Below are 21,607 nucleotides of genomic sequence, written 5' to 3'. Positions count from 1 at the left end.
TACCTCAGCTGTGAAAAAGAAGTTGGCAAGAAAACACCAGCTTGTTGACGCGGTTGCATTAGCTGCAAATTTTTGTCACCAGTAACTAAATGAAAAAATTATTGTTGCTTCATGACAACGATCTGATTTGAATTATGACCTGTAAACTGATTTTTATCAAGCTACATAAACATGGCTGCCAGTGGTTCAGATGTCTAAAAGTAGCTTAATATAGTTAACTCAATAACCTTTAATTCTTCACAAGTTAATCTAACTTGGGAGAAGGGAAAAATAAAAGTCTTGTGTTTCCCAAAACCTTTTAACCTGGACAAACAAGTCCCTGTTCTACTGCAAAATCTAAGCCTCTGATAACACCAGACTTGACTTTAATGGAAAAGGTCGTTTAAATACCAACGTAGAATCAAATAATGGTCCCCACTTAAAGATAAACAAATTTAGAGTCTTCAGCAGCTAAATCCTCTTAAAATGGACCATCAGCAATATGTTTTGAGATTGAATTCACATTCAGATGAGGCAGAAATCAAGAAACTATGAACTGAACTTGGCTTACTGACTTTGTTCCTACAGTGGGAGAGAACCGTATGGCTAGTACCACCTACGCATCAGCTAACAAATAGCAGCTTTAATCATTTGTCAAGGATAAAGTAGAGGTCCCACCCTGGGCAGCTGTCCAACAGAAAGGCAGGAGGCTTATTTAGGGAGAAAAAATAAACAAAACATGTGCATAAAATAATTAACTTCTGTACAAGATCCAGATAGATGCTGCTCAAGGGATCCTGGATGAAATCAAAGGGTTGGATTTTGAAGAGGTGTTGCCTGATCAAGTCATTAAAATACCAAATGATGATTTAACAGCAACTGATTGTAAAAGGAACTAAAGACAGACACCCTGAGGGGAAAACAACTTAATTAAAGCAATAAATCTAAGAATCCTCAACTGGTCATCGTGTGGCTTTTACTAGTTTAAGGAGACTTATTTTTCCTTTTGAAAACAAACTTCACAGCCTCTCTTTTCCTTCCAACATTAATCAATTTCCCTCTGGGGTTAATAAAGTATTTTTGAATTGAATCAAACTTATACCTCAGCAGTTTGTAAAATAATGCTCTCACAAGCGGAGAAGCACGTATGTGTGAGCGTGTGTACCCGTTATTATTTCACACGGATAAAGCTAACCGTTCTGAGTTACAGCAGGTGGAACGTGTTTTTGACACCTCGTCGCCATGAGGGTGGATTTAAAAGCCTCTTGTGTAACAACAAACACGCCGTAACGCTGTAAAAAAGTTACACTTTTCCAGTAAAAGTTACACTTTTCCAGCGTCCTGCTGCTACTTCCAACAGATGCAACACGTTGGTTATTTCGACTGACATTTCCTGAAAATAAAGTACTCACCAGCCGCAGGGCGTTACTGCTGCTGCGTTCCGTTCTGTTTTCTTTTGAAAATAAAACGATTTCAAAAAAAGTTCCACAATTAACCGTTGAAGGAAATGGGGGAGTTAAATTAGCGGTTTACTTTCTTTCTCGTCTGAAGCCCATTAGTGGACATGAGTTTTCTCTGAGCACCCTTCTCTCTAACTTTCTGAGGTTGTCGTCGCCTCCTGGTGAGAAACAGCTCCTCCCTACGGAGCTAAAGGTAGCTAACAGGTTTGGCTAACAGTTGTACCAAAAGCTGATGCGCTGTTAAAAACGGCTCAGCCTCCGCGGGAGCGCGCGCAATTAGAAATGCGATTGTAAAGTAATTAAAAACACGTGAGTTATTTACGAAATTAAAGCTAAATGCTTCAAATGAAACATTAAGTTACGTTTAAATGTTGAAAACTAATGATAATTCAGATTGTTGTAAAACGGAAGTGTCGCACCAAAATAAAAGTAGGACAAAGCTTTCTCCTTTAAAGGGTAAGGTTGTGCGACTTTAGCATATATGTCGATGGACTTTAGGAACATTGATTACAGATCCAGAGCAAAAGGCCTGTAACGTTATACTATGGAGCGCTTCGCTCCCCTCTTAATTTGGTGGCCTCTTTTCATTTATGCTATAGATAGTAGATGGTAAATAGCCTGAATTTGTATAGTGTCTTCATAGGGTTCTAAACCCCCTCCACACCCACCCATCCCAGGATGCTTCATCCCCAGTCATCCGCTCATACATTCACAGGCTGGTGATGATGAACTATAATGTAGCCACAGCTGCCCTGGGGCGCACTAACGATAGCGAGATGCAGAGCATGCGAGGCGAGTTAGGTGTCTTACCCAAGGACACTACAGCAGCTTTCTCTAGCAGAAACCAGGATCGAACTTACAGCAGATTACTGGACAACCCGCTCTAACTTCTGAGCTACAGCCACCCTCATGTAACATTGCATAAGCTCTTTATATTAAATTCTAAATATTAAGATTTAACATTAATATCTGGGTTCATAGCATTCAGACATGTGATTCCCTAAATAAATGTGGTGGAAATGATACTTTAAAGAGCAAGTCACCTCCAAATTAACTTTTTTGTTGATAAAACTATATAAATGAGTGCAATCATGCTGTAGATGTGCAGTCAATAATTTGGCACTTTAGTGCATCTAAGTTAAAATATAATATTCTACCTAAAACTGTCAGTGTTGCACCCTCTTCAGGTAAAAACTCTGCACTGCACTTGAATTTAAATCTGCCATTGCTATTGGCTAAGAGGTACACTGTGATGTCATCTGGTTCATTATGTGACAATGTCATGGTGAGCCTATGTGTGTATCGGTTAGTGGCTCCGCCCTCTCAGTCTGTCAGGCAACAGCATTTGTTTAAGCGCCTTGTGATTTTTATCTTGAGAGGCGCTATAGAAATGATATTTTCTTCTTCTTCTTGCATTTTTCAAATAGAAAGTGGGAGTGAAAACAGACTCTTGTAGCGGGTGACTTGCTCTTTAAACATTCTCACCCCATTTTGTTATTAGGAACAGTTATGGACCTGGACAAAAAGGTGCTTATATAATTGCACTCTTTTATGTAGCCTAAAAAAGTTGTAATAGTCTGAAAAACTGTGTCTTTAAAAAAATAACATCAGGATGTCAAATTGTCATCAGCTTTTTTAAATACAATTTTTTATCATTTTTACAATTAAGCAAAACAACCTACAGAATGTATCCATTCTGGCATCTTTTGCTTGGCTTCCAGTCCATCTGACAGCTTCAGAATCCCTTCACTATTCTGACTTCAGTCTGTGAAGTTCTTCCTCAAAACTGTTTTTTGAAGTGCTTCAGTCTGATTCATTCTGTTTCTTCGGCACATCCTGGGTTAGTTGTTCTGACTTCTTCGATGCCTGCTCAAAATATGGTTTGTAGATGTACATTCCACCTACGACACCGAGTGCTGTGGCCAAGGCCAGCTGTGTGAACGGCAGTCGTCGAAACATGACTGTCTTGGTCAATGAGGAAATCTCAACCTGCAGACAAGAAAAACAATAAAATTATCTCAGCCAATAAACACAAGCAGCTTTAGCAAGTGACTGCAGTCTTATTTAGATCAGTCATAGTTTATATGCTCACTAGGAAGTAATGTAACACTGCTCCTCTTTTTCTATACTTGAAATAATTTTATAATGTTCTGTTGTGAAACTTGTCACTTAGGACACATCATAAAAATATGACCTACTTAAACATTCATGTCACACTTTATAGTACTCCCTTATAAAAAAGATAACACAAAGAGGTTCAGGACTTAAAACATCCCAAAAAACGCATCTGGTGGATCATAACCCACAAGGCTCAGAAGACTCTGTGTTTTCAATAAGAATGTTGGCGACACAGCATTAAACCAGAAACAGACAAGACCTTTTTACTTTATTCTAACTAATCAAATCTATAAGATTATGTTAAGAGGCTGGCTGGGGCAAATAAAATAAAATGAGGCAAATTCTTACTGCTTACATAATGCATTAATTATCTGTATCTCTCTTGTTAAAAACACAAATAACTAACGTGTAACAAACTGCTTTAGAGTGCCTCAGCGTTTTACCTAAACTAATAAAAAATATCTGAATCTCCAAAAAGATCACCACACGCCACACACAAAAATAAATTGTGTACCAAATACTTTTAATTTGAAAAAAATTAAATCGGACATACTAACAATAACAACTTCACTATTTCCCAACATGGTCGATGAATGTCGGTCAAACTGGACATTTGAGCGACTTCAGTTAGGATTCTCCGTAACTTTCTTAACTAGCATATGAAATTATTTATATGATGTTTCTGTACTTACCTCTAACAGAAAGGGACAGACTTAAAATGAAAAAAATATATATACATAACAAGGACGCTCACGTACAGCAAGCGAACGCTCTTCTTCTTTTAAGACTAAGACAGGTCGGGTAGTAGCTGCACGTGCTCACAGCGCCCCCAGGTGTATGGCGCCGCGCCATAGAGGTGGGAAAAACCACATCACGTTTATTCTCGACTGTTCAATCTCCTAACCAACCAGCTAACTAACTAATGACATTTCTTTAAATGCGATTTAATGATGGTTCTGTCAAAAGCAGAAAAAGTCAGGGATGAATAAATGTTGCAGTTAAAAATATGAAAAACATAAATAAAAAAATTAACGTTTTAATACGTTATCTTAAATATTGATAATGATCTGCAGCAGTCGTGTGTTCATTATTGACATAATTTCGTTAATAAACTACTCTATAAACAATATGTTTTTCGGACTTATCAGAAAGCGGAAGGTTTAACGTGGAGTCTTTTATTTTGAAGTCAAAGGAAAACAACACACCGGAAATAAGCCAGGGTGCGGAAATGCTGCGCAGTTCTTCTGAATCAAATCTAGAAAGTGGATGATGAAGTGATGTTGTTAAAGCTAGTTAAACAGATATAAGATCAAATATAGCTGGAGCAGCTGGACGCTTTCGGTAAACTGATCGTGAGAGATTTTTCTTGAATCGAGGAGCTCTATTACAGCTTGGTTGAATTCTCACCTGGCAGGTGAACTATGTCCGCGTCAGATGGAGAACATCCGATCTCGATTGAAGTTTGGGAGCAAAGGAGATGACGTGAAACTGAGGAAACGTAAATCCCGTCTGTACTCAAAGGAGGATAAGGACATTTTTAACAACGGTGCGAATATAACTGAGTTGATATTGTGAACACCGGTTGAGCCATAAAACGCTGTTATTACTCAGTGGTTTGTGTTATTCTACAGGTGTGCTGGGGGTTGTGGTGTTTTCTGTGGTGTTCAGACTGATCAACTGCCTCCTGGTTCAGACCAGCTTTGTCCCTGATGAGTACTGGCAGTCCCTGGAGGTGTCCCACCGCATGGTCTTCAAATATTCTTCAGAAAGACACAAACATCTCTGTTTTGTTCCCTTTAGTATATTATCAAAAGAAAAAGGCAGTCAAATGTAAAACAATTATTGAAGTTTATTACAATTAATCAGTAACAAAAATATTATTATAGTAACGTAAGGCAGCTTTATTTGTACTGTACCATTTCATACACAGCATTTCAATGTGCGTTCCAGGAGAAATAACAGCAAAATCAACGTGACATCATAATTAAAATACACAAATACATTTAGATCACATTAAATTCACAAGTCTGATTTAAAGCCATACAATGCAACTTTTTAATATTTTTAAATAATTTTCTTGAGCCAGTATGAGCTTAAATGACCCTTTACAGGGTTAATAAAATGTCACCCAGACCCCTACCACCCTCTGTGGCAAGAATATCGCACGTGCTACTTTAGAGTGGTAGGCGCCACCTGTTGTTGGAGTTAAAAAATGGAGCTGACACACCTGTCACTGGAGTCTCCTTCCAGCATGTTTTAGATCATGAACACAGCTGATATGTTTAATTTAGTGATGAATCACTGCTGTAGAAATGAATGAAGACAGAGGAGACATTTCAGCAGTTAGATTAGGAGTTAAAAAGATTAATGCACAGCAAGGAGATAAGTTTATCTGTTGGTTCTACTAAACAGACACTAGGGGGTGCTAAAGGCAAGCCAAAAACGGTGTACCTTTAACAATAAGATAAAAGGAAAAGTTAAAGAGCAAGTCCCCCTACCAGAATCTGTTTGAAAAATGCAACAAATGCTGTTGCCTGGCAAACCGAGAGGGCAGAGTCACTAACAAAAACACACGGATTCCAAACGACATTGTGACATCATACGGTACCAGCTAATATAATAGAGGAGCACTTAGCCAATAGCGATGGCAGATTTAAATTCAAATGCGGTGCCGAGTTTTTACCTGAAGAGTAAGAAACACTTAACAGTTTTAGGCAGAATAATTTAATTTTAACTAAGATGCACCGAAGTGCCAAATTAGTGACTATACGTGTCTACAGCACGATCAGACAATCATTTATATAGTTGATCAGCAAATAAAAGTTTATTTGGGTTGACTTACTCTTTAAAGGGTGAGCAGTTACAGTGCAGAAGGTGCAGCATAAGATACATTTATTCAAAGGCCAGTGAATACATGACAGTTTTCAATGTTTTTTTTTTTTTGAAAGTTACGAAAGTTTTAATAACATCTAAAACTAATCCGAGATAATCTGGATATTTCATTCAGTTCCCTCCTTAACAGTGAGACTTATGGGTATCTGACCTGGGAGTGGAAAGCAGGAATCAGAGGATTCACCTTTCCTCTTTTCTTTGCCTTCCTCTACAAGATACTGCACCTTCTAAACTACGACTCGGTCCATCTCCTGGCAAGTTCTTTTTTTATTTCCTACTAATGAAGTTTAAAATGAGCATTTATCCACTGATTGAATCTCCTGCTGCAGATTTGGCTTCCACGAATCGCCCAAGCACTCCTGGCTGCTTTTGCTGATGTAAAGTTCTTCTTCCTCGTCCAACGGCTGGAAAACCGTGACGTGTCAAGATGGGTGGTAAGAAGCGGTTTTAGCATTCTGTGTATCCTTTAGATTGATGCTGTTAACTCTTACACATCATCCCGACCTGGTCTCCAGTTCTTCTGTCACCTTTGCTCCTGGTTTTCGTGGTTCTGCTGCACCAGGACACTGACCAACAGCACCGAGACCACCCTCACCTCTTTGGCTCTTTCTTACTTTCCTCTGTCAGGCTCCAAAGCATACAGCAGGTACATTTACATGCTCGCTTCTTTTTTTATTTACTCAAACATGTTAATCGCACGTTCCTCCTTCCAGTAAAAAGTACTTGTTCCTGGTGGCCTTGGCTGTGATTGTTCGACCAACGGCGCTGATCGTCTGGTTTCCTCTGTTGATGCACCATTTCTGTCAGGAAGAACAGAAACTGAGACTCATCACTCATTGCTACATCCCTTTAGGGTTCGTACTCTTCAGTTACGCTCTGGTTTATTCCCCATTCATTCCCTTTATCGTGTTGTCTCGTTTCCAGGACGCTAGTGCTTGTGATTTCATCTCTGATTGACTGTTTCTTTTATGGAAAGGTAAAACATGTCACACAGGTTTACACCTTGTGTTTGGAGTCATTTATATAACAGCTGATTTTTGCTCCAGTGGACGCTGGTTCAGTTCAACTTCCTGAAGTTCAACGTTCTCCACGGCGTGGCAGATTTCTACGGATCTCATCCCTGGCACTGGTACTTGACTCAGGGGTTTCCCGTCGTGATCGGACCTCACCTTCCTCTCTTTCTTCACGGATGCATGCTGGCCTCCAGGAAACACAAAATCCTGCTGGCAACTGTTGTGTGGACCATCTTGGTGTACAGGTGAGACATCCTAGTTATTTCGTCATGAGTCAAAGCAAAAACAGTTTTATATTTTAAATGAGCTGCTATAAATTAATCTAAATGCAATGTTTAAGAACTTGTTACATTTTGTCTCCAGTTTTCTTCCTCACAAGGAGTTCAGGTTCATCTACCCTGTGCTGCCTTTCTGCATGATCTTCTGTGGTGAGCTTTTTTTCTGCTTTACTTCTCAGCGTCTGCTCCCAGATGCATGTTTTCATGTCAGCTGTTTGTCTTTTCACAGGGACATCGCTGGCTCATCTGAAAGCGTGGCGTCGATCCGCTGCGGTCGCCCTGTTGGCGTCCAACCTGGTTCTGGCTCTGTACACCGGGCTGATTCACCAGCGAGGAGCTCTGGATGTAATGAGCCACGTTCAGATGCTGTGTGACGTCAGCAGGAACTCCACCGTCTCTCAGCCGGACGTCCTCTTCCTCATGCCCTGCCACTCAACGCCTTTTTACAGGTATGGTGGAGTGTTTTTATTAGGGGTGGGAATTTAACACGTTAATTCTGAGTAATTAATTAGACAAAAGTAACTCCCAAGCACCCCACCGATTGGAGCTTAAAAAGTTTACTTTCAAAATGTACACCCTTATATATCAAATACCAGCAAGCTGCACCTCTAAAAAACTGCAGAGCCCAGGCTACAAGAACATATAAACCTTTTTATGTGCTACAAACAACTAAAACTACAATTAAATCAATCATGCAAATCGCTTTCAAGAAAGAAGGAAAGAAAGAAAGAAACTAATATTTGACTGTTTTGTAGTTGGTAGAAAGCTGGCAGTAAAGCCTATTGCACACTGGAAGCATCAGCGGTGTGGAACGGCAGCAGAACATCACTGCTTCAAATAGAATCCATTATAGTCTATGGGGCAAGTCAAACCAGCCGCGACACTGCAATTTTCAGTCACGTCCCAGAAACATAGGATTGGGTTCTATTTTTGCCGCGAGCCGCTTTTGGGACTTCCGCAGTTAACATAAGGCTAGACAGGAAGTCATACACGGTTTCATTGTAAAATCCCCAGTCATTTTCAAAATAAAAGTCTATTGCAGCAATGCGATTTCATATCTACGTAGATTACGTCAATACAAGTGACCTAACCACTTATTTACTCCCTGCATTGTTCCAGAAGTGCAGTGGTGTGTTTTTATGGCTTTAATCCTGGCAGTGGAGAGGAACATCACATATGACATCAAACAGCAATATCAAACGTGATTTCCTTCTTTTGGGTTTAATGACGGGCGGCATAAACTCGAGGGATTTTGTGATCTTGTGAGTCGAGCGAGGAGCACAGCGGAGAAGCCTCTTCGCGACTGAGACTCTCCCGATGTGCGCTGGAGTGCAGAGATTGTCGCGAGTAAACCTTTCCGCTGCTGCGCCTCTGTTGCTTCCAGTGTGCAGTAGGGGTAACTTTATCCACATCAAGTCTTATTACGGCAGGAGGGACAATCATACCAAAGAATTCATCTTGTAACTCTCAGCAGAACTTCCCCCAAACTCTACACTACACCTCTATATATTATAGTAGTGCTCTGCTGCCCCTTGTGGTCAGTTCAGTACACATTTACAATGTCCTTCATCAGTATCACATATACTAATATTTACACATCCCACAATGGTTACCTTTATAATGAGACCAAAGTAAACAAACAGACCTTGCGGTTACAGAAACATACCCAGTGTGGTCAGGTCACCTGTGCCTCACTAACAATATCATTAATAAAAAAGAAAAGCTTGGGGGCTAATTGTCTCAAACGATTTAAATGTGATTAATCAAGATTAATTAATTACAATGCCTTCAACTATTTAGATTAATATTTGAAAAGAGTTCCACCCCTAGGTTTTATTCAAATCTACATGATCATCATTTGCCATTTGCAGTTAGTTTGATTCAGTTTGAGTTGCAGAAACTTTAATGTAAAATAATGTACGCAAAACCTTTGCTGTCTTGTGTCCTCGTAGTCATGTCCACTGTCCTCTAAAGATGAGGTTTCTGGAGTGTCCCCCAGACCTCGGAGAGGAGGGTTACGCTGATGAAGCTGACCGTTTCTATGACGACCCTCTTTTCTGGCTCAGGACATCATTTCCATACAAATCCTCCCTACCAACACACCTGGTTTTCTTTAATGTTTTGGAAAAGGTAAAGAAAATAAAATAAAACAATTCACGATGATCTTTTTGAAAAAGATCGCAAACATTTTAAACTTTTTACTTTCTTCAGGATATCTCTGCATTCCTGCAGGGTAATGGTTTCAGAAGGACAGCAGAGATATTCCACACTCACGTTCCAGAGGGAAGAGTTGGAGGAAGCATCTTTATTTATGAAAAGCTCTGACATCAAGAACATCTCTAAGAAAAAAGGTCATGTGATGTCAGTGCAGCTGAAATAAATACTTTCCACTCAATTGTTGCCGCTTTTCAAACTAAAAGCAAGAGACTTTTATTAACAGGTAAACTAACTGTGGTGTTTTTCCAGTATTTTGTTCTCAAGGACATTTAAAAGAGAAATAAAAACAGTCAAAACCGTTTAAAACAAAGCTTGAGGTGGAATGTCTGAAACACACTCAGACCCTACATTTAACCTCTTCCACGGCATTTAACTTCACTCAGGATTTTAAATCAACATTTTAAGTTTCCGGGCTGAATAATTTTCAGCACAAACACGAACGTCATGATAGCAGAAACTTCTTTATCTCTCATAAAAGAGTCAAATCCTAAACTTCAAGATTTTTAGCAGCAATAAAATAACTGTACAAACTTACCGAAGGAGACTTTGCATCCAAATGCAACCCTAAAGTTAAAAGAACCCAGCTATCACGTTGAGATGAGATTTGTTTTTCAGTATTTGGGGTCAAAGGGCATTGGGCCCAGTTCTATTTTCACGTCGGCCATGTGTCTGTCTGAGTTTCTTCCTGATCGACTCCACTTTCGTTCACTGTGTACCCGAGATCTGGCTCTCTGCTGCTTCCGCTGCTGCTGCTTGGCCCTTGACTCCTCTTCTGAGACGGTGTTGGGTTTCTGAAAGGGTCTGCTGTAGCACATGCATGCACACACACACACACACACACACACACACACACACACACACACACACACACACACACACACACACACACACACACACACACACACACACACACACACACACACACACACACACACACACACACACAACCCAAAATCAGAGAAATTTTCACATCATTAAATACACAATATTGCTTTGCTTTTTTTAAACACATCTCTCTGACAGATTCCTCTTTATTTCTGTCAATTAAGCACAAGTATTTCTATTTTTTGCTCCATGCCGGTGCATTGACACCCTCCTGCTCATTAGCATGATGAGATCAAGTCCATCACATCTCCGCTAAACCCGCAGGAGACTCACCGTGGGCCGCAGCTTTTCGTGTAAGCTTCTCCAAAGAAGTGCCTGTAGACAAAGTCGTCCAGATCTCCGAACACATTGTCGTCGTCCAGGCCGTGATATTCGTGCATCTCCGTCAGATAGTCTTCCACTCCGCTGACAAAGTCTGTGAACAGCATGCGGTCGTGGATGAACACCCCATTGTGGAAGAAGTTGTTGATGAACATCTCCAGCTCCTTCCAGTGGTAGAAGTGCTCCACCTCCTGCTGCAGGTAGCTCTGCAGCAGCAGGTGAAACTCCTCAGCTCTGATTGGCTCCGTGGCCGTGTTGAACAGGCTCATGGACTCCTGGTAGGCGCAGTCGAACACCCCGGTGCATCCTTTCACGCTGGATCTGTGGTGTCCTTGTTCTTCCTGAACTTTCCTACCCGATTTCCGCGTGTTGTGGAAAAATTCCGGTTCGTTTCTGGGATGGTGAGACTTGTGAGACCTTTGGTCCCGTCTCTTCTTGTAAAAACTCTGAGCTTTGTGGAAGAGCGTCGTTGCCGAGTCCTTAAAGTGTCTGAAAGTGGACTTGACAGAATCAGAAAACTTCCTCAGGTTCTCCTTCACGGCCTCTTTGGCTTTTTTGATCTGCTCCTTGTGGTGGTGGACAAACTCTTTGGTGGAGTTCTTCACAGCATCGAAAGTCTCTTTCACTCTCCCCGCCATGCCACCTTTGGCCTTTTTCACGTTGATCTCGGGGTCTCCTTTGGCCCTTTCGTCTTTGGTTTCCACATACAGCCTCTCCCACAGGTCGGAGCGCTGCTGCTCGAAGCTCAGCCTCTTCTCCAACTCCGTCAGACGTCTCTGCAAATCCTCTGCCTCTGAGCTGCCTTTGGGCATGCGACTTCTCAGGAGACTCAGCTCTCTCCTCAGCTCCTCTGTTCCCCGCCTTTCTTTGTCAAGCTTCTCTCTCAGTATCTGTGCCTCAGCCCTCATGTTTTCCCTCTGAACATGGAAGTCTCTGATCTGCTGCTGCTCCTCCTCCAGCTGACTCTTCAGCTTCTGGTTTTCAGCCCCCATCGCCTCCAGATCTCTGATTTTAAAGCGCAGGTTCCTCAGCTCCTCCTGTAAGATGGACAGAGACTTTTCCTCGTGCTCCAGAGAGCTTTTCAGGAGCAGGTTTTCATCTTTCAAACTCTGCTGCTGGACCATGACGTTAGTCCTCTCTTCAGACGTCTGTTTCAGCAGCATTTCCAGGTCGTCTCTCTGAGCCTTTGTGTGAAAGAGGACAGCACACAAAACAAACATTACCAACGTTCCCTCCTGCTTCAGAAGCTGGTTGCATCATTCCCGTTACCTGAACATGGTCCCGCTTCTCACTGAGCTCCTGGTTTTCTCTCTTAATTTTCTCAATCAAATCTGAGAGCAACGAAATGACTTGCCTCTCATCTAGGTCGTCTCGGTCAAAGCTGATCCTCTGAGTCATTAAGAGGAAAAAAAGGGGAAAAAAAATAAAAACTTTAATGAAGTTTGAGTTTTACAGCTGGATCACCAAAGATCACGAACCAGAAATGTTTGCAGAAATTACTTAAAGGGACTTTACGGACTTTTGAAATTTTTATGCTCGCGATTGCCCCCTCAGGCCAAAAGCGTAACGGCAGCTTCAATAGTAGGCTCGTGCACGAGGCGCGCATGCTGTACGTGCACACTCCTTAACGAAAATAACAGTTGAGACAGTCCCGTGTGTGTGTGTGTGTGTGTGTGCCGAAGGACAGGAGAACACGCAGCAAATTAATTAAATCATTTGGTTCTGTACCTTTCTCTTCAGCACAGCCGACAAAGGTTTATGATGGGTCAGTCCTCCTGTATGCTCAGATCATTCCCTTCCCTTGCTTGAAAAATTGTTCCAAAATGAAAGTTGAACCAATGTCTTTTTTATCTGTGAATTCAATGCCGTTCGGCGAGTCTCAAATAAGAATTTGGGCGTCTTATTACTGTAAAAAATATATCATTAATGTAAAAAAGAAACTCTAAATAAACTATGATCACATCCAAAATCGAACCCAGGTCTTCTGCATGAGAGTCAGACATCTTACAAGGTGAACTACACTCTGGTAAGATTCACAGTATCTGTAACTTTTATATCCTTGATGACACCTGAAACAACGTCAAACCAAAGAATGGTTCGGAGAGAAAATGGCTATTTTGTTGCTAATTTGCAGGAAATATCTAGAAGTTCTACAGAAAGTAGCTAAGGGTCCTCAGAAATGTAGCTAGGTTCATCAGTAGGCGTTAGGAACAGCGACAAAGTCGCTGAGTTGGCACTGCCTCTCTCTCTGCTGCTAAAGCTACTGATAGCAAATGCTACGGGCGATGACTGAGCGTGAACGCGCATGAAGCAGCCTGCTCGACCCGAGCAGCTCTCTTTTTCTGTGATTTTACAGAAAAACAGGCAATCACAGTAAAAATACCAGGGCTCATTCTACAGGACCAGGGCATTGCAGGAGAATGTATGAAGAAGAAATGTATTATTTCTATACATGTTTTGGCTGTCAAACTTACATAATGCCCCTTTAAATGAACAAGTCATCATTATTACAGTTTATTTATAATTCCTGTTTCATGCTGTAAGGAGGAAACTGATTTGCATCTATCCTGTGTGAATAATAGCTCTTTGTGTCATAAACAAACGGGTGCCTTCTGTATTTCCTTCCTCATCTTCTTTTTGAATGTTAAAATGTGTATGAAGTAAATCTAACACAGATATGTTAAAGCAGAAAGATGCATTACTGTTGCCTATATTTCTGTTTAAAGGAACAAATAAGAATATGGTAAAGTCAATGCTTACTTCTGCAAATATTCTGCTGCAAAGCAGCTTTTTTTATTCCCTGAATGGTGAGTGAACTCACCTGGTGTTTTAAAAGCTGCTCTCTGACGTGCCGCTGAAGCAGATCTCTCACGCTCACGAGCTCGTTCACTTGGATTTTCTCCACTGTTTTCTGCCTCCCCTGAATCTGGACTGTACCTGCAAGAGAAATGTGTAAAATTGATCATCTACAAACATCAAAGCGATCTGAAAGGAAGATACGCTTTAAGTTTCCTACCGTGGAAGTGGCCGAAGCCCATACTGACGGCTACGATGAGGGCCAGAAGGATGCATTTGTTGAGGATGCTGCCTTCAGGCCCTCTCACTCGCTCATCCAGAGGAGCAGCTGGTCGAATGTCAGCCTCCTCCTCCTCTGCTTCACTTGAGCACGACTCTGGCGACCCCTCCTCCTCCCCCTCAGGATCAGTTACCACACTCGTGGTGTTTTTTCTCACCCTTCGCCTCCGTAGGACAGGACTGGCTCTTTGCCCCACTTCGTCTTCACTGCTGCTCGAGTTTGTCTCCACAGGGAAAACTACAGTCGGGATAAAAAATATCAGAACTGCACAAACATCAGAGGGAAAACACTGACTAGTTATAACCTGATGCTTTGGAAAATAATAATAAAAAGACTTCTAGAAGTGAAAAACATCACGTGAATCTGTCCGATTGGACCAGACATGTCCAAAATCTGTTTTATTTCTAAAATGATGGATTTTTGTCTCTAGCATAAAATTATGTTTTTGTATTTCTAAAAAAAAAAAAAAAATCCCACTTTTAACTTTCCATATTGGATCTTTTCTTGAAAGGTTTGGACAGCTCTGCATTAAACATTTAATCTCAGCCTGTAAAAAACAACTTCTTTTTATCTATACTTGACTTTCTAAAAGTTATAATATTTTGTCTTAATAAAAAGATGCAACATTCATCAGTGCAAGCCTTTAAGACACCAACAGCATGACGTCATGCAAGGTTAAAAGCATAATCATCACAGCAAACCCATTCAGTAACAGTTTCACAATAAAAACCTTTCTAAAATGTTAACACGTCTAAAAAAATAAAATAAAATAAATAAAACAATACAATGGCTGCTAAATTCAACCTTTTTACAGGCTAATATAGAAAAAAGCACCACAAGGCGGCTGCAGCATATAGAGCTCCATAAAACTGATCTGACGTGTTCATTGCCCCAGAAAGCAAACTGATCAACATTCTGTTGGTAGGAAACACAAAACTGATCCAAAGAGAGGCCCATGATCCACCCGTGACCACGTCCTATATATCTGCAGTAAGTTTTAATTCATCTTGGTTGCTTTAGAAGATGACAAATGGGGTCTGTGGGTCGGGATTTGAAGCGCAGGAGTGAATGCCTGTCACTTAGGAGCAGCGTAATCAAGCTAGATCTGGGTCACCAGGTCAGCCAGAGATCCTCAGACCTGCCTCCCTCCAGGTCATTAAGACTTTCTGAGCCAGATGTGAGACCTCCAGAGTCCTGAATCTGTCCCCATGACTGATTTGGTTTTAGAATAATTATCAATTTTACTTTAATATCATTTGAGTCATGTTCCTAATCAGAAATGGTTGCTTTTATGTCAGGCTACCTGGTATTCTGTAATTTGATGTAAATTTCAGCTACAATTTAACTAAAAGCTAAACAATAGGCTTAAACCTGGACCTGATTTGAAACGGACAGTTTGGACTTGGTGCTTTTTGGTAGTTTTTATAATACAGGGTATATACAGCAATCCTTAAGTAAAATTTACTACTTTTTAATACTTTTTTTTACTACCTTCAGAATTTTTTTAAAACCATCACAACACTAAATTGCAAGTGTTAATCAGCGACCTATTTACACATATTTTAACATATATAACATACAAAAAGCATAGACTTAGAGACTCACTGATGTTGACAACGTATTGCGCATATTTATTTTACTTAGAAAATATGCCAGGCACTTCTTTTCAGCGGTTCAGACAGTTGACCACGGGGCCTGAAATGATGCAGAACGACCACTGAATATGACGTCATCATTATGTGACCGGATATGCTAAAGTAGGGCTGCTCAATTATGGCAAAAACAATAATCACGATTATTGTGACTGAAATTGAGATCTCGATTATTTAAGACGATTTTTCAATTTATGTAGATTTTTTTTATTTATTTTTATTCAGTCATAAAACTGCTCAGGGCACAATCAGGGCAAGAATAAACAAGAAACAAGATGATCACTAAAAGAACTCCTGATTCCCAGTATAAAAAGACCAATATACTTATAGCTCATAGTTTATGACCCAAGGGCTATAGACCTTGGTTTAACTCATTTAAGTCTAACCAGTACAGACCCAAATACCAATATCTTGCAAATACTGACAGCAAGAATTATACAGTGGCATTTATAACAAATAAATGCAAATAAATTAATGTTCACAAAATGTTGCATAACATTTATTGTGTCATGTCAAGGTGCTGTAGGAGAGTGCACTAGCACCGTGTCCTCAGAGAGATTAGTTATTAGTTATCAGCGTGAGGAACTTATTTCTACCTTATTTATAAACTATTTATTTACAAGTCCATCAGTTAATGTAATAATTGTCCCAACCACAGCTGCACCCCCCACCCCCCAACCCGGTCTCACAGCAATCGGGGCAAGCTGCATGTGTGTTTAGCGCGCCGCACGCGCACACTTAGCCGTTTTTAGTGGCTCAGGAGCCCGCAGGTACGGTGTGTGTCACTCACTCTGGTTACTCCAACAGGGAGCCGGCTCCGAGAGCCGTTTCTTTAGCGACTGACACATCACTACATCATTCCCTTTCCTAATGTCCTGAAGAACGGTCCGGAGCGCAGGCGGAGTGTTTAGCTAACCTGCAGCAGGAAATGTCGACGATAGTTATCCAGAAAGTAGCTAAGGGTTACCAGAGATGTTTCTGAGGTGTTCGCTAGGTACACTTTTTAATACTTTTTAAAACCCCGCGGACACCCTGTAATAACAAACTAGTTCAGTTAAGGTGGAGAGGCAAGCCTTAAGGGGGAACTCCACATCCACGTTCGCTCTGAGGAACACCTTCAGATCAGATCTTCTCACTGATACTCAGAAAGGCAACCTTCAGATGAGGTAAAACGATGATGTCTACGCATGAAATGTTTAATGTTCTTTAGGAAGGTCACCTTAAATGACATCGGCTGACATTTGCCGCTGTATTGCGACGTTTTTGAGGGAGTGGGTCAGATTTTTCATAAATAGCCACGCCGTGGACACATGCAATAAACAGCAGCACACATCTGTCTCACTCAGACACTCATCAGGATTAGGCTGCATCCTGTTAAATTGAATCCATTGAAATCAGGCGGAGAGAGACGGTACCCATGAGCCGGCTCCTCAGACGGTAGCTCAGGTTCACCAGAGTCTGAGGAAGATTCCAGCGACTCAACAACAAACCTGCTCAGGCAGAAAGGTTTTGTAACTAATTCACTGACGCTGACCGAAACGTGAGGATTCCTTGGTCCTACCTGTCTCCAAGGCAGTGAAGGTGTAATGGCTGCTGCAGGAGGTGCCGAGGAAAAGCTCCTCTGAGGCGGTCGCTGCCTCCTCTGTGTGCTCTCCCTCCTTAAGCTCTCCCAGAGTCACGATGTCAGAGTGATCGCTGGAAGATAACACGTGCTCCTTTCCTACATCGCTTTCTCCGACCTGGAGTGGACACGTTCCAGAGGGCGTTAAAGGCAACAGATTATTCTTTTTTTTTTTTTTTATTGGAGAGAAGTTTAATGAGAAATTAATGAGAAATTAAAATCAATAGTGCAATATAATATAACAAAGAAACATTTGCAGGTTTACAAGCAAACACACAACTTACACAATGCTAAGAATGGGCGCGGGCAGAAGCATAAGCTTATAAGCCCAGCCCCCCAAACCCTTTGAACTTAAACAAAATTTTAGAATAGCGTACCGATTCCATAATTTTTACATCATGTTTGAAATGTATGGGAATATATTCAAATCCCCATTCTAGCTTCATAAAAAAAAAGACCTTTAATGTTTTATGCATATTTTCATTGACTTGATTCGTAATATTTAATCACATTTGATTTAAACATACCCTTAAACTTTACCATTGTTGAACAATCTTTTTGCTCCTGGTCTAATTTATTCCACACATCAACCCCAACACAAGAAATACAAAGTTGTTTCATTTTAGTTCTTACTTTAGGCTTTCTAAACATTTTATACCCTCTGAGATCATAAACACTCTCTCTGATCTGGAACAGATCCTGAATTTGTTTTGGCATCAAATTATACATCACTTTATACATAAACTGTGCAGTTCTTAATGTAACTAATTCTCTTAGCTTTAATACTTTTAAATGAATAAAAAGTAAATGTGTATGCTCTCTACAAGCTGCTTTATTTACAAGTCGGATTGCTCTCTTTTGAATTATAAACAAAGGCTTTAAGTGGGTTTCGTAGGTATTTCCCCACACTTCAACACAATACATGAAATAAGGCAGAAATAAGGAACAATACAAAAGATATAAAGCTTTTTCATCTAAAAATTCTTTAACTTTATAGAGAACTGCTAATGATTTCAATAACTTTGCTTTAATTGAGTCAATATGCGGTTTCCAACTTAACTTTTTTTCTATGGTTACGCCAAGAAATTTTATTTCATTCGCTCTTTCAATTTCTGTATTATTTATTTTGAGATTTGTATCCACTGTAATTGCTCTATTAGTAAATATGATAAATTTTGTTTTATTTAAATTTAAAGTTAATTTATTTAAGTTAAACCAACACTTTAATGCATTTAATTCTTTCTCAACCTTGTCCATTAATGTTATTAAATCTTTCCCAGAAACCACAAGCATGATAGTTTCAGGTGCTCACCTGCGGGGTGTGCAACGTCTCTTCAACCGTCTGTTCTCCCAGCGTGCTGTCAAGTGGTTCACCAGCTTTTTCTTCAACACACAAAGCTGGATGTGCAATAAAAATTATTTTTATGACAAATTAAGTTCATTGTAAAATCTAAATAAATGTCAAAAATTAACCCATTCATTTGACTGTCCAAGAAAATAGTTATCTAGGAATTACATTTTTATGTCACTGTTTACAATTGTCAAACAGTAAATTTGGCTCAAAGAAAAGTGAAAACACAGATTTATTTTTAAGACATTAACCGGGTAAAATTCATTTTTCATTTTAACTAAAAAAGCAGTTTTAAACAAAAAACAATGTAAACACATTTGTGTAAAATCAATGAGATGTACATTTGATTGCATTCCTTACTTTTTATCGGTCTAAGCAGCGGCAGCACAGAATCAGACAGTAAAGATAATTATTTTGCTGTAGAGGTGGACTCTATAGCATCTTGTCTTGGAGCTGCAGGTTCTGACTCTAAATTGTTTCAACGCTAACCCTGCAGGGAATAAATGATTCAGACTTTTACCAGCAGAGGCTGAAGCTTGTGATTCCAGTTCTTCCACTGTGGAGCTCTCCAGCATCTCAGTTCCATCTTCAACCATAACATCAGATCCCAACGTTTCAATATCAGAACCCTGAAAAACAAAAAATCAGCAGAAGGAAAACAGACAGGTTGTAAATGGTGAACATGGTGGATTCTACAGCCCCTCGTTTCCCTTCAGTCATTGCTTATAGGAGTCAGTTTGCCACGGCTCAACAGTTCTTTAGGGCTTTTGAGGGTCTTTGAACATTTTTCTTTGGATGCTTTTGCAATTGTTTATCCTCCAGGTTTGCTTCAGTCCTGTTGGGTCGTCCTCACCATTAAAAAATCAGGTCCAATTTTTGGATTACCACACCTGGATGACAGAGTCTTCACCAATATTTTATAACAAAATATTATTTTCCAATCAAATCTTAAGCAATCTTCATGACTAGGGATGCATGATAAATTGGCATCAATATCGGTATCGGCTGATGTTAGTAATTTTTGAAGATATCTGTATCTGTCCGATAATTAAAACTGGCCCGATATTAACAACTGACATATTTTTCATCTTGTTTCCGTTTGTGTATCTGTTTCAGAGGGTACTTGAGGTGATGATGTGTAATTGTTTAGTCCTGTGACAGTGATGGTAATCATTTCAGAAATGTAAATGTGTGTGTGTATAATATATTGCAAATTTCACTTTAAATAAAGCAAAACATTCAAAAACTAAGCTTGCATAATTTCAGTCTTTACAAAATTAGCTGATTTCAGAAGCTTAATCGGTATAGGCAAATATCGATTATCAGCCATAATAGTGATATTAATATCGGATATCGGCCAAAAAAGATTAATATCGGAGCATTGTCGTGACATAAAAGTTTATAATAAATAACAAAACTACATCACTCATCAAAGCAATCAGTTTAACAATGAGCAACTTTTGCTGCAAACTATACTGCTGTAACAACATATGTGTCTATTTTAACCTGTTGATAAACATATGAAAAAAACAAGGATTTTTTTTACCTCGTTGCTGAGAATTGTCCATCCACAGGAGGACTCTGTATCACTCGATGATTCTGACATTTCTATCAGCAAAAATGTCTTGTGGTTAAAAACTTGAAGCAATATATTTGTAAGAAACTAAAATGTCACAGTAATTTTAAGGTGGCACAGGAGTTAAGTGCTCGCCCCGCAATCGGAAGGTTGCAGGTTCGAGCCCCGCTCAGTGCTCCGTTGTGTCCTTGGGAAAGACACTTAACCCACGTTGCCTGCTAGTGGTGGTCGGAGGGACCGGTGGCCTCGCCTCTGTCAGTGCGCCCCAGGGCAGCTGTGGCTACATTGTAGCTCATCCCCACCAGTGTGTGAATGGGTGAATGACTGATTGTGTTGTAAAGCGCCTTGGGGGGTTCCAGGACTCTAGAAGGCGCTATATCAAATACAGGCCATTTACCATCTTCATTGCATTTACCATTTAAGGTAGTAAGACACAAAAAAGTAGAAGTGTCTAACAGCGGCTCCTAGTGGCGAAAGTCTCAAATAGCACCACAAAAGAGCAATAAAATGATGCCAGCGCGGCCTCACAACACCAACAACAACAGTCAGTTTGCTAAAACCTTAAGCTGCCAGCGGTAAGCCATGCAGTTTCTAGCTGTAGCAGACGCGTGTTAATGTCAAAAACAATATTTAGCAGCGGTTAGGTGGCTACTCAAGTCACTTTAAATGGTTGTTTCAAAAAACACGTGACTAACAAACAATTGCAGCGCTATGGACGACATCTATTGGTTTCGGTAATGAATGTGATCATACCAGAGGTTTCAAGATAACAAAAAATGACCAAACTCACTCGCAGTTCGTGCTCAGTAGCGAGGCAGCTGTTTTGCAGGCAGCTCCAGTTATTGCAGAACGCCCAAACCGTGGTTATTACAATAACGACACAGCGAAGCTACTGCGCATGGGCAGTGTAGTTTTTGAGTGGTAGAACGGAGGAAAGAAAAATGGAGTTCTGCAAAGTTTAAAACTACATTTCCCATAAAACAGCGCAGTATCAAAACAAACAGCGAAGGTGGCGCACATTTCTCCTAAACTGTGGAGGGAAAGAAAAACATAAACAAGGAAGCGTGACAAAGCAGCCCATATTTTAATAACAAAATGAAATCTATTTGAGTTGTCATACAGCATTTACAATATTAGGGAGGTAAAAATAAAAATGTTTAGCAAAACA

The 21,607-nt window shown here is 40.3% G+C and overlaps 3 protein-coding genes across 7 annotated transcripts; 1 reads left to right on the top strand and 2 right to left on the bottom strand.

The window, feature by feature from the left end:
- Positions 1-1,506: 1,506 nt before the first annotated feature.
- pigb (phosphatidylinositol glycan anchor biosynthesis, class B) lies at positions 1,507-10,135 on the top strand. Of its 4 annotated transcripts, none has more exons than XM_070555007.1 (13): positions 1,507-1,632; positions 4,972-5,103; positions 5,189-5,312; positions 6,586-6,703; positions 6,779-6,883; positions 6,965-7,095; positions 7,163-7,303; positions 7,374-7,425; positions 7,496-7,707; positions 7,826-7,890; positions 7,970-8,189; positions 9,693-9,870; positions 9,952-10,135. In XM_070555007.1, exons 2-13 carry the CDS (start codon positions 4,992-4,994, stop codon positions 10,063-10,065), a joined length of 1,572 nt encoding a protein of 523 aa, XP_070411108.1. In that variant the 5' UTR covers positions 1,507-1,632; positions 4,972-4,991; the 3' UTR covers positions 10,066-10,135. The 4 variants fall into 4 exon arrangements, with proteins under 4 accessions (XP_070411108.1, XP_070411109.1, XP_015808511.1 ...); XM_070555008.1 differs by having other exon boundaries at positions 1,582-1,600; XM_015953025.3 differs by lacking the exon at positions 1,507-1,632 and adding an exon at positions 4,760-4,898.
- LOC107381395 (protein PIGBOS1) lies at positions 3,055-4,366 on the bottom strand. Its single transcript, XM_015953030.3, has 2 exons — positions 4,250-4,366; positions 3,055-3,428 (listed from the first exon to the last, which is right to left on the bottom strand). The coding sequence occupies exon 2, from the start codon at positions 3,396-3,398 to the stop codon at positions 3,243-3,245; it is 156 nt and encodes a 51-aa protein (XP_015808516.3). The 5' UTR covers positions 3,399-3,428; positions 4,250-4,366; the 3' UTR covers positions 3,055-3,242.
- ccpg1 (cell cycle progression 1) lies at positions 10,031-21,337 on the bottom strand. Of its 2 annotated transcripts, none has more exons than XM_054732085.2 (10): positions 21,230-21,337; positions 20,410-20,471; positions 19,384-19,492; positions 18,825-18,910; positions 17,453-17,630; positions 14,180-14,476; positions 13,985-14,100; positions 12,433-12,552; positions 11,116-12,347; positions 10,031-10,761 (listed from the first exon to the last, which is right to left on the bottom strand). In XM_054732085.2, the coding sequence occupies exons 2-10, from the start codon at positions 20,467-20,469 to the stop codon at positions 10,569-10,571; spliced, it is 2,391 nt and encodes a 796-aa protein (XP_054588060.2). In that variant the 5' UTR covers positions 20,470-20,471; positions 21,230-21,337; the 3' UTR covers positions 10,031-10,568. The 2 variants fall into 2 exon arrangements, with proteins under 2 accessions (XP_054588060.2, XP_070411107.1); XM_070555006.1 differs by having other exon boundaries at positions 10,031-10,758.
- Positions 21,338-21,607: the final 270 nt, after the last annotated feature.

This window comes from Nothobranchius furzeri, chromosome 9 (genome assembly GCF_043380555.1).
Source record: "Nothobranchius furzeri strain GRZ-AD chromosome 9, NfurGRZ-RIMD1, whole genome shotgun sequence".
Taxonomy (NCBI): domain Eukaryota; kingdom Metazoa; phylum Chordata; class Actinopteri; order Cyprinodontiformes; family Nothobranchiidae; genus Nothobranchius; species Nothobranchius furzeri.
This window is presented reverse-complemented; position numbering and strand designations above follow the sequence as displayed.

Bases quoted from the DNA above. Each gene is read 5' to 3' on its own strand.
- LOC107381395 (XM_015953030.3), bottom strand. From the start codon at position 3,398: ATGTTTCGACGACTGCCGTTCACACAGCTGGCCTTGGCCACAGCACTC.
- pigb (XM_070555007.1), top strand. From the start codon at position 4,992: ATGGAGAACATCCGATCTCGATTGAAGTTTGGGAGCAAAGGAGATGAC. The intron at 5,313-6,585 runs ATATTCTTCAGA...TAACAGTGAGAC, and splicing joins TCCCACCGCATGGTCTTCAA to TTATGGGTATCTGACCTGGG. The intron at 7,708-7,825 runs GTGAGACATCCT...TTTTGTCTCCAG, and splicing joins TGGACCATCTTGGTGTACAG to TTTTCTTCCTCACAAGGAGT.
- ccpg1 (XM_054732085.2), bottom strand. From the start codon at position 20,469: ATGTCAGAATCATCGAGTGATACAGAGTCCTCCTGTGGATGGACAATT. The intron at 17,631-18,824 runs GTGAGCACCTGA...TGTCCACTCCAG, and splicing joins AGACGTTGCACACCCCGCAG to GTCGGAGAAAGCGATGTAGG. The intron at 12,553-13,984 runs GTGAGTTCACTC...TTAATGACTCAG, and splicing joins AGCAGCTTTTAAAACACCAG to AGGATCAGCTTTGACCGAGA.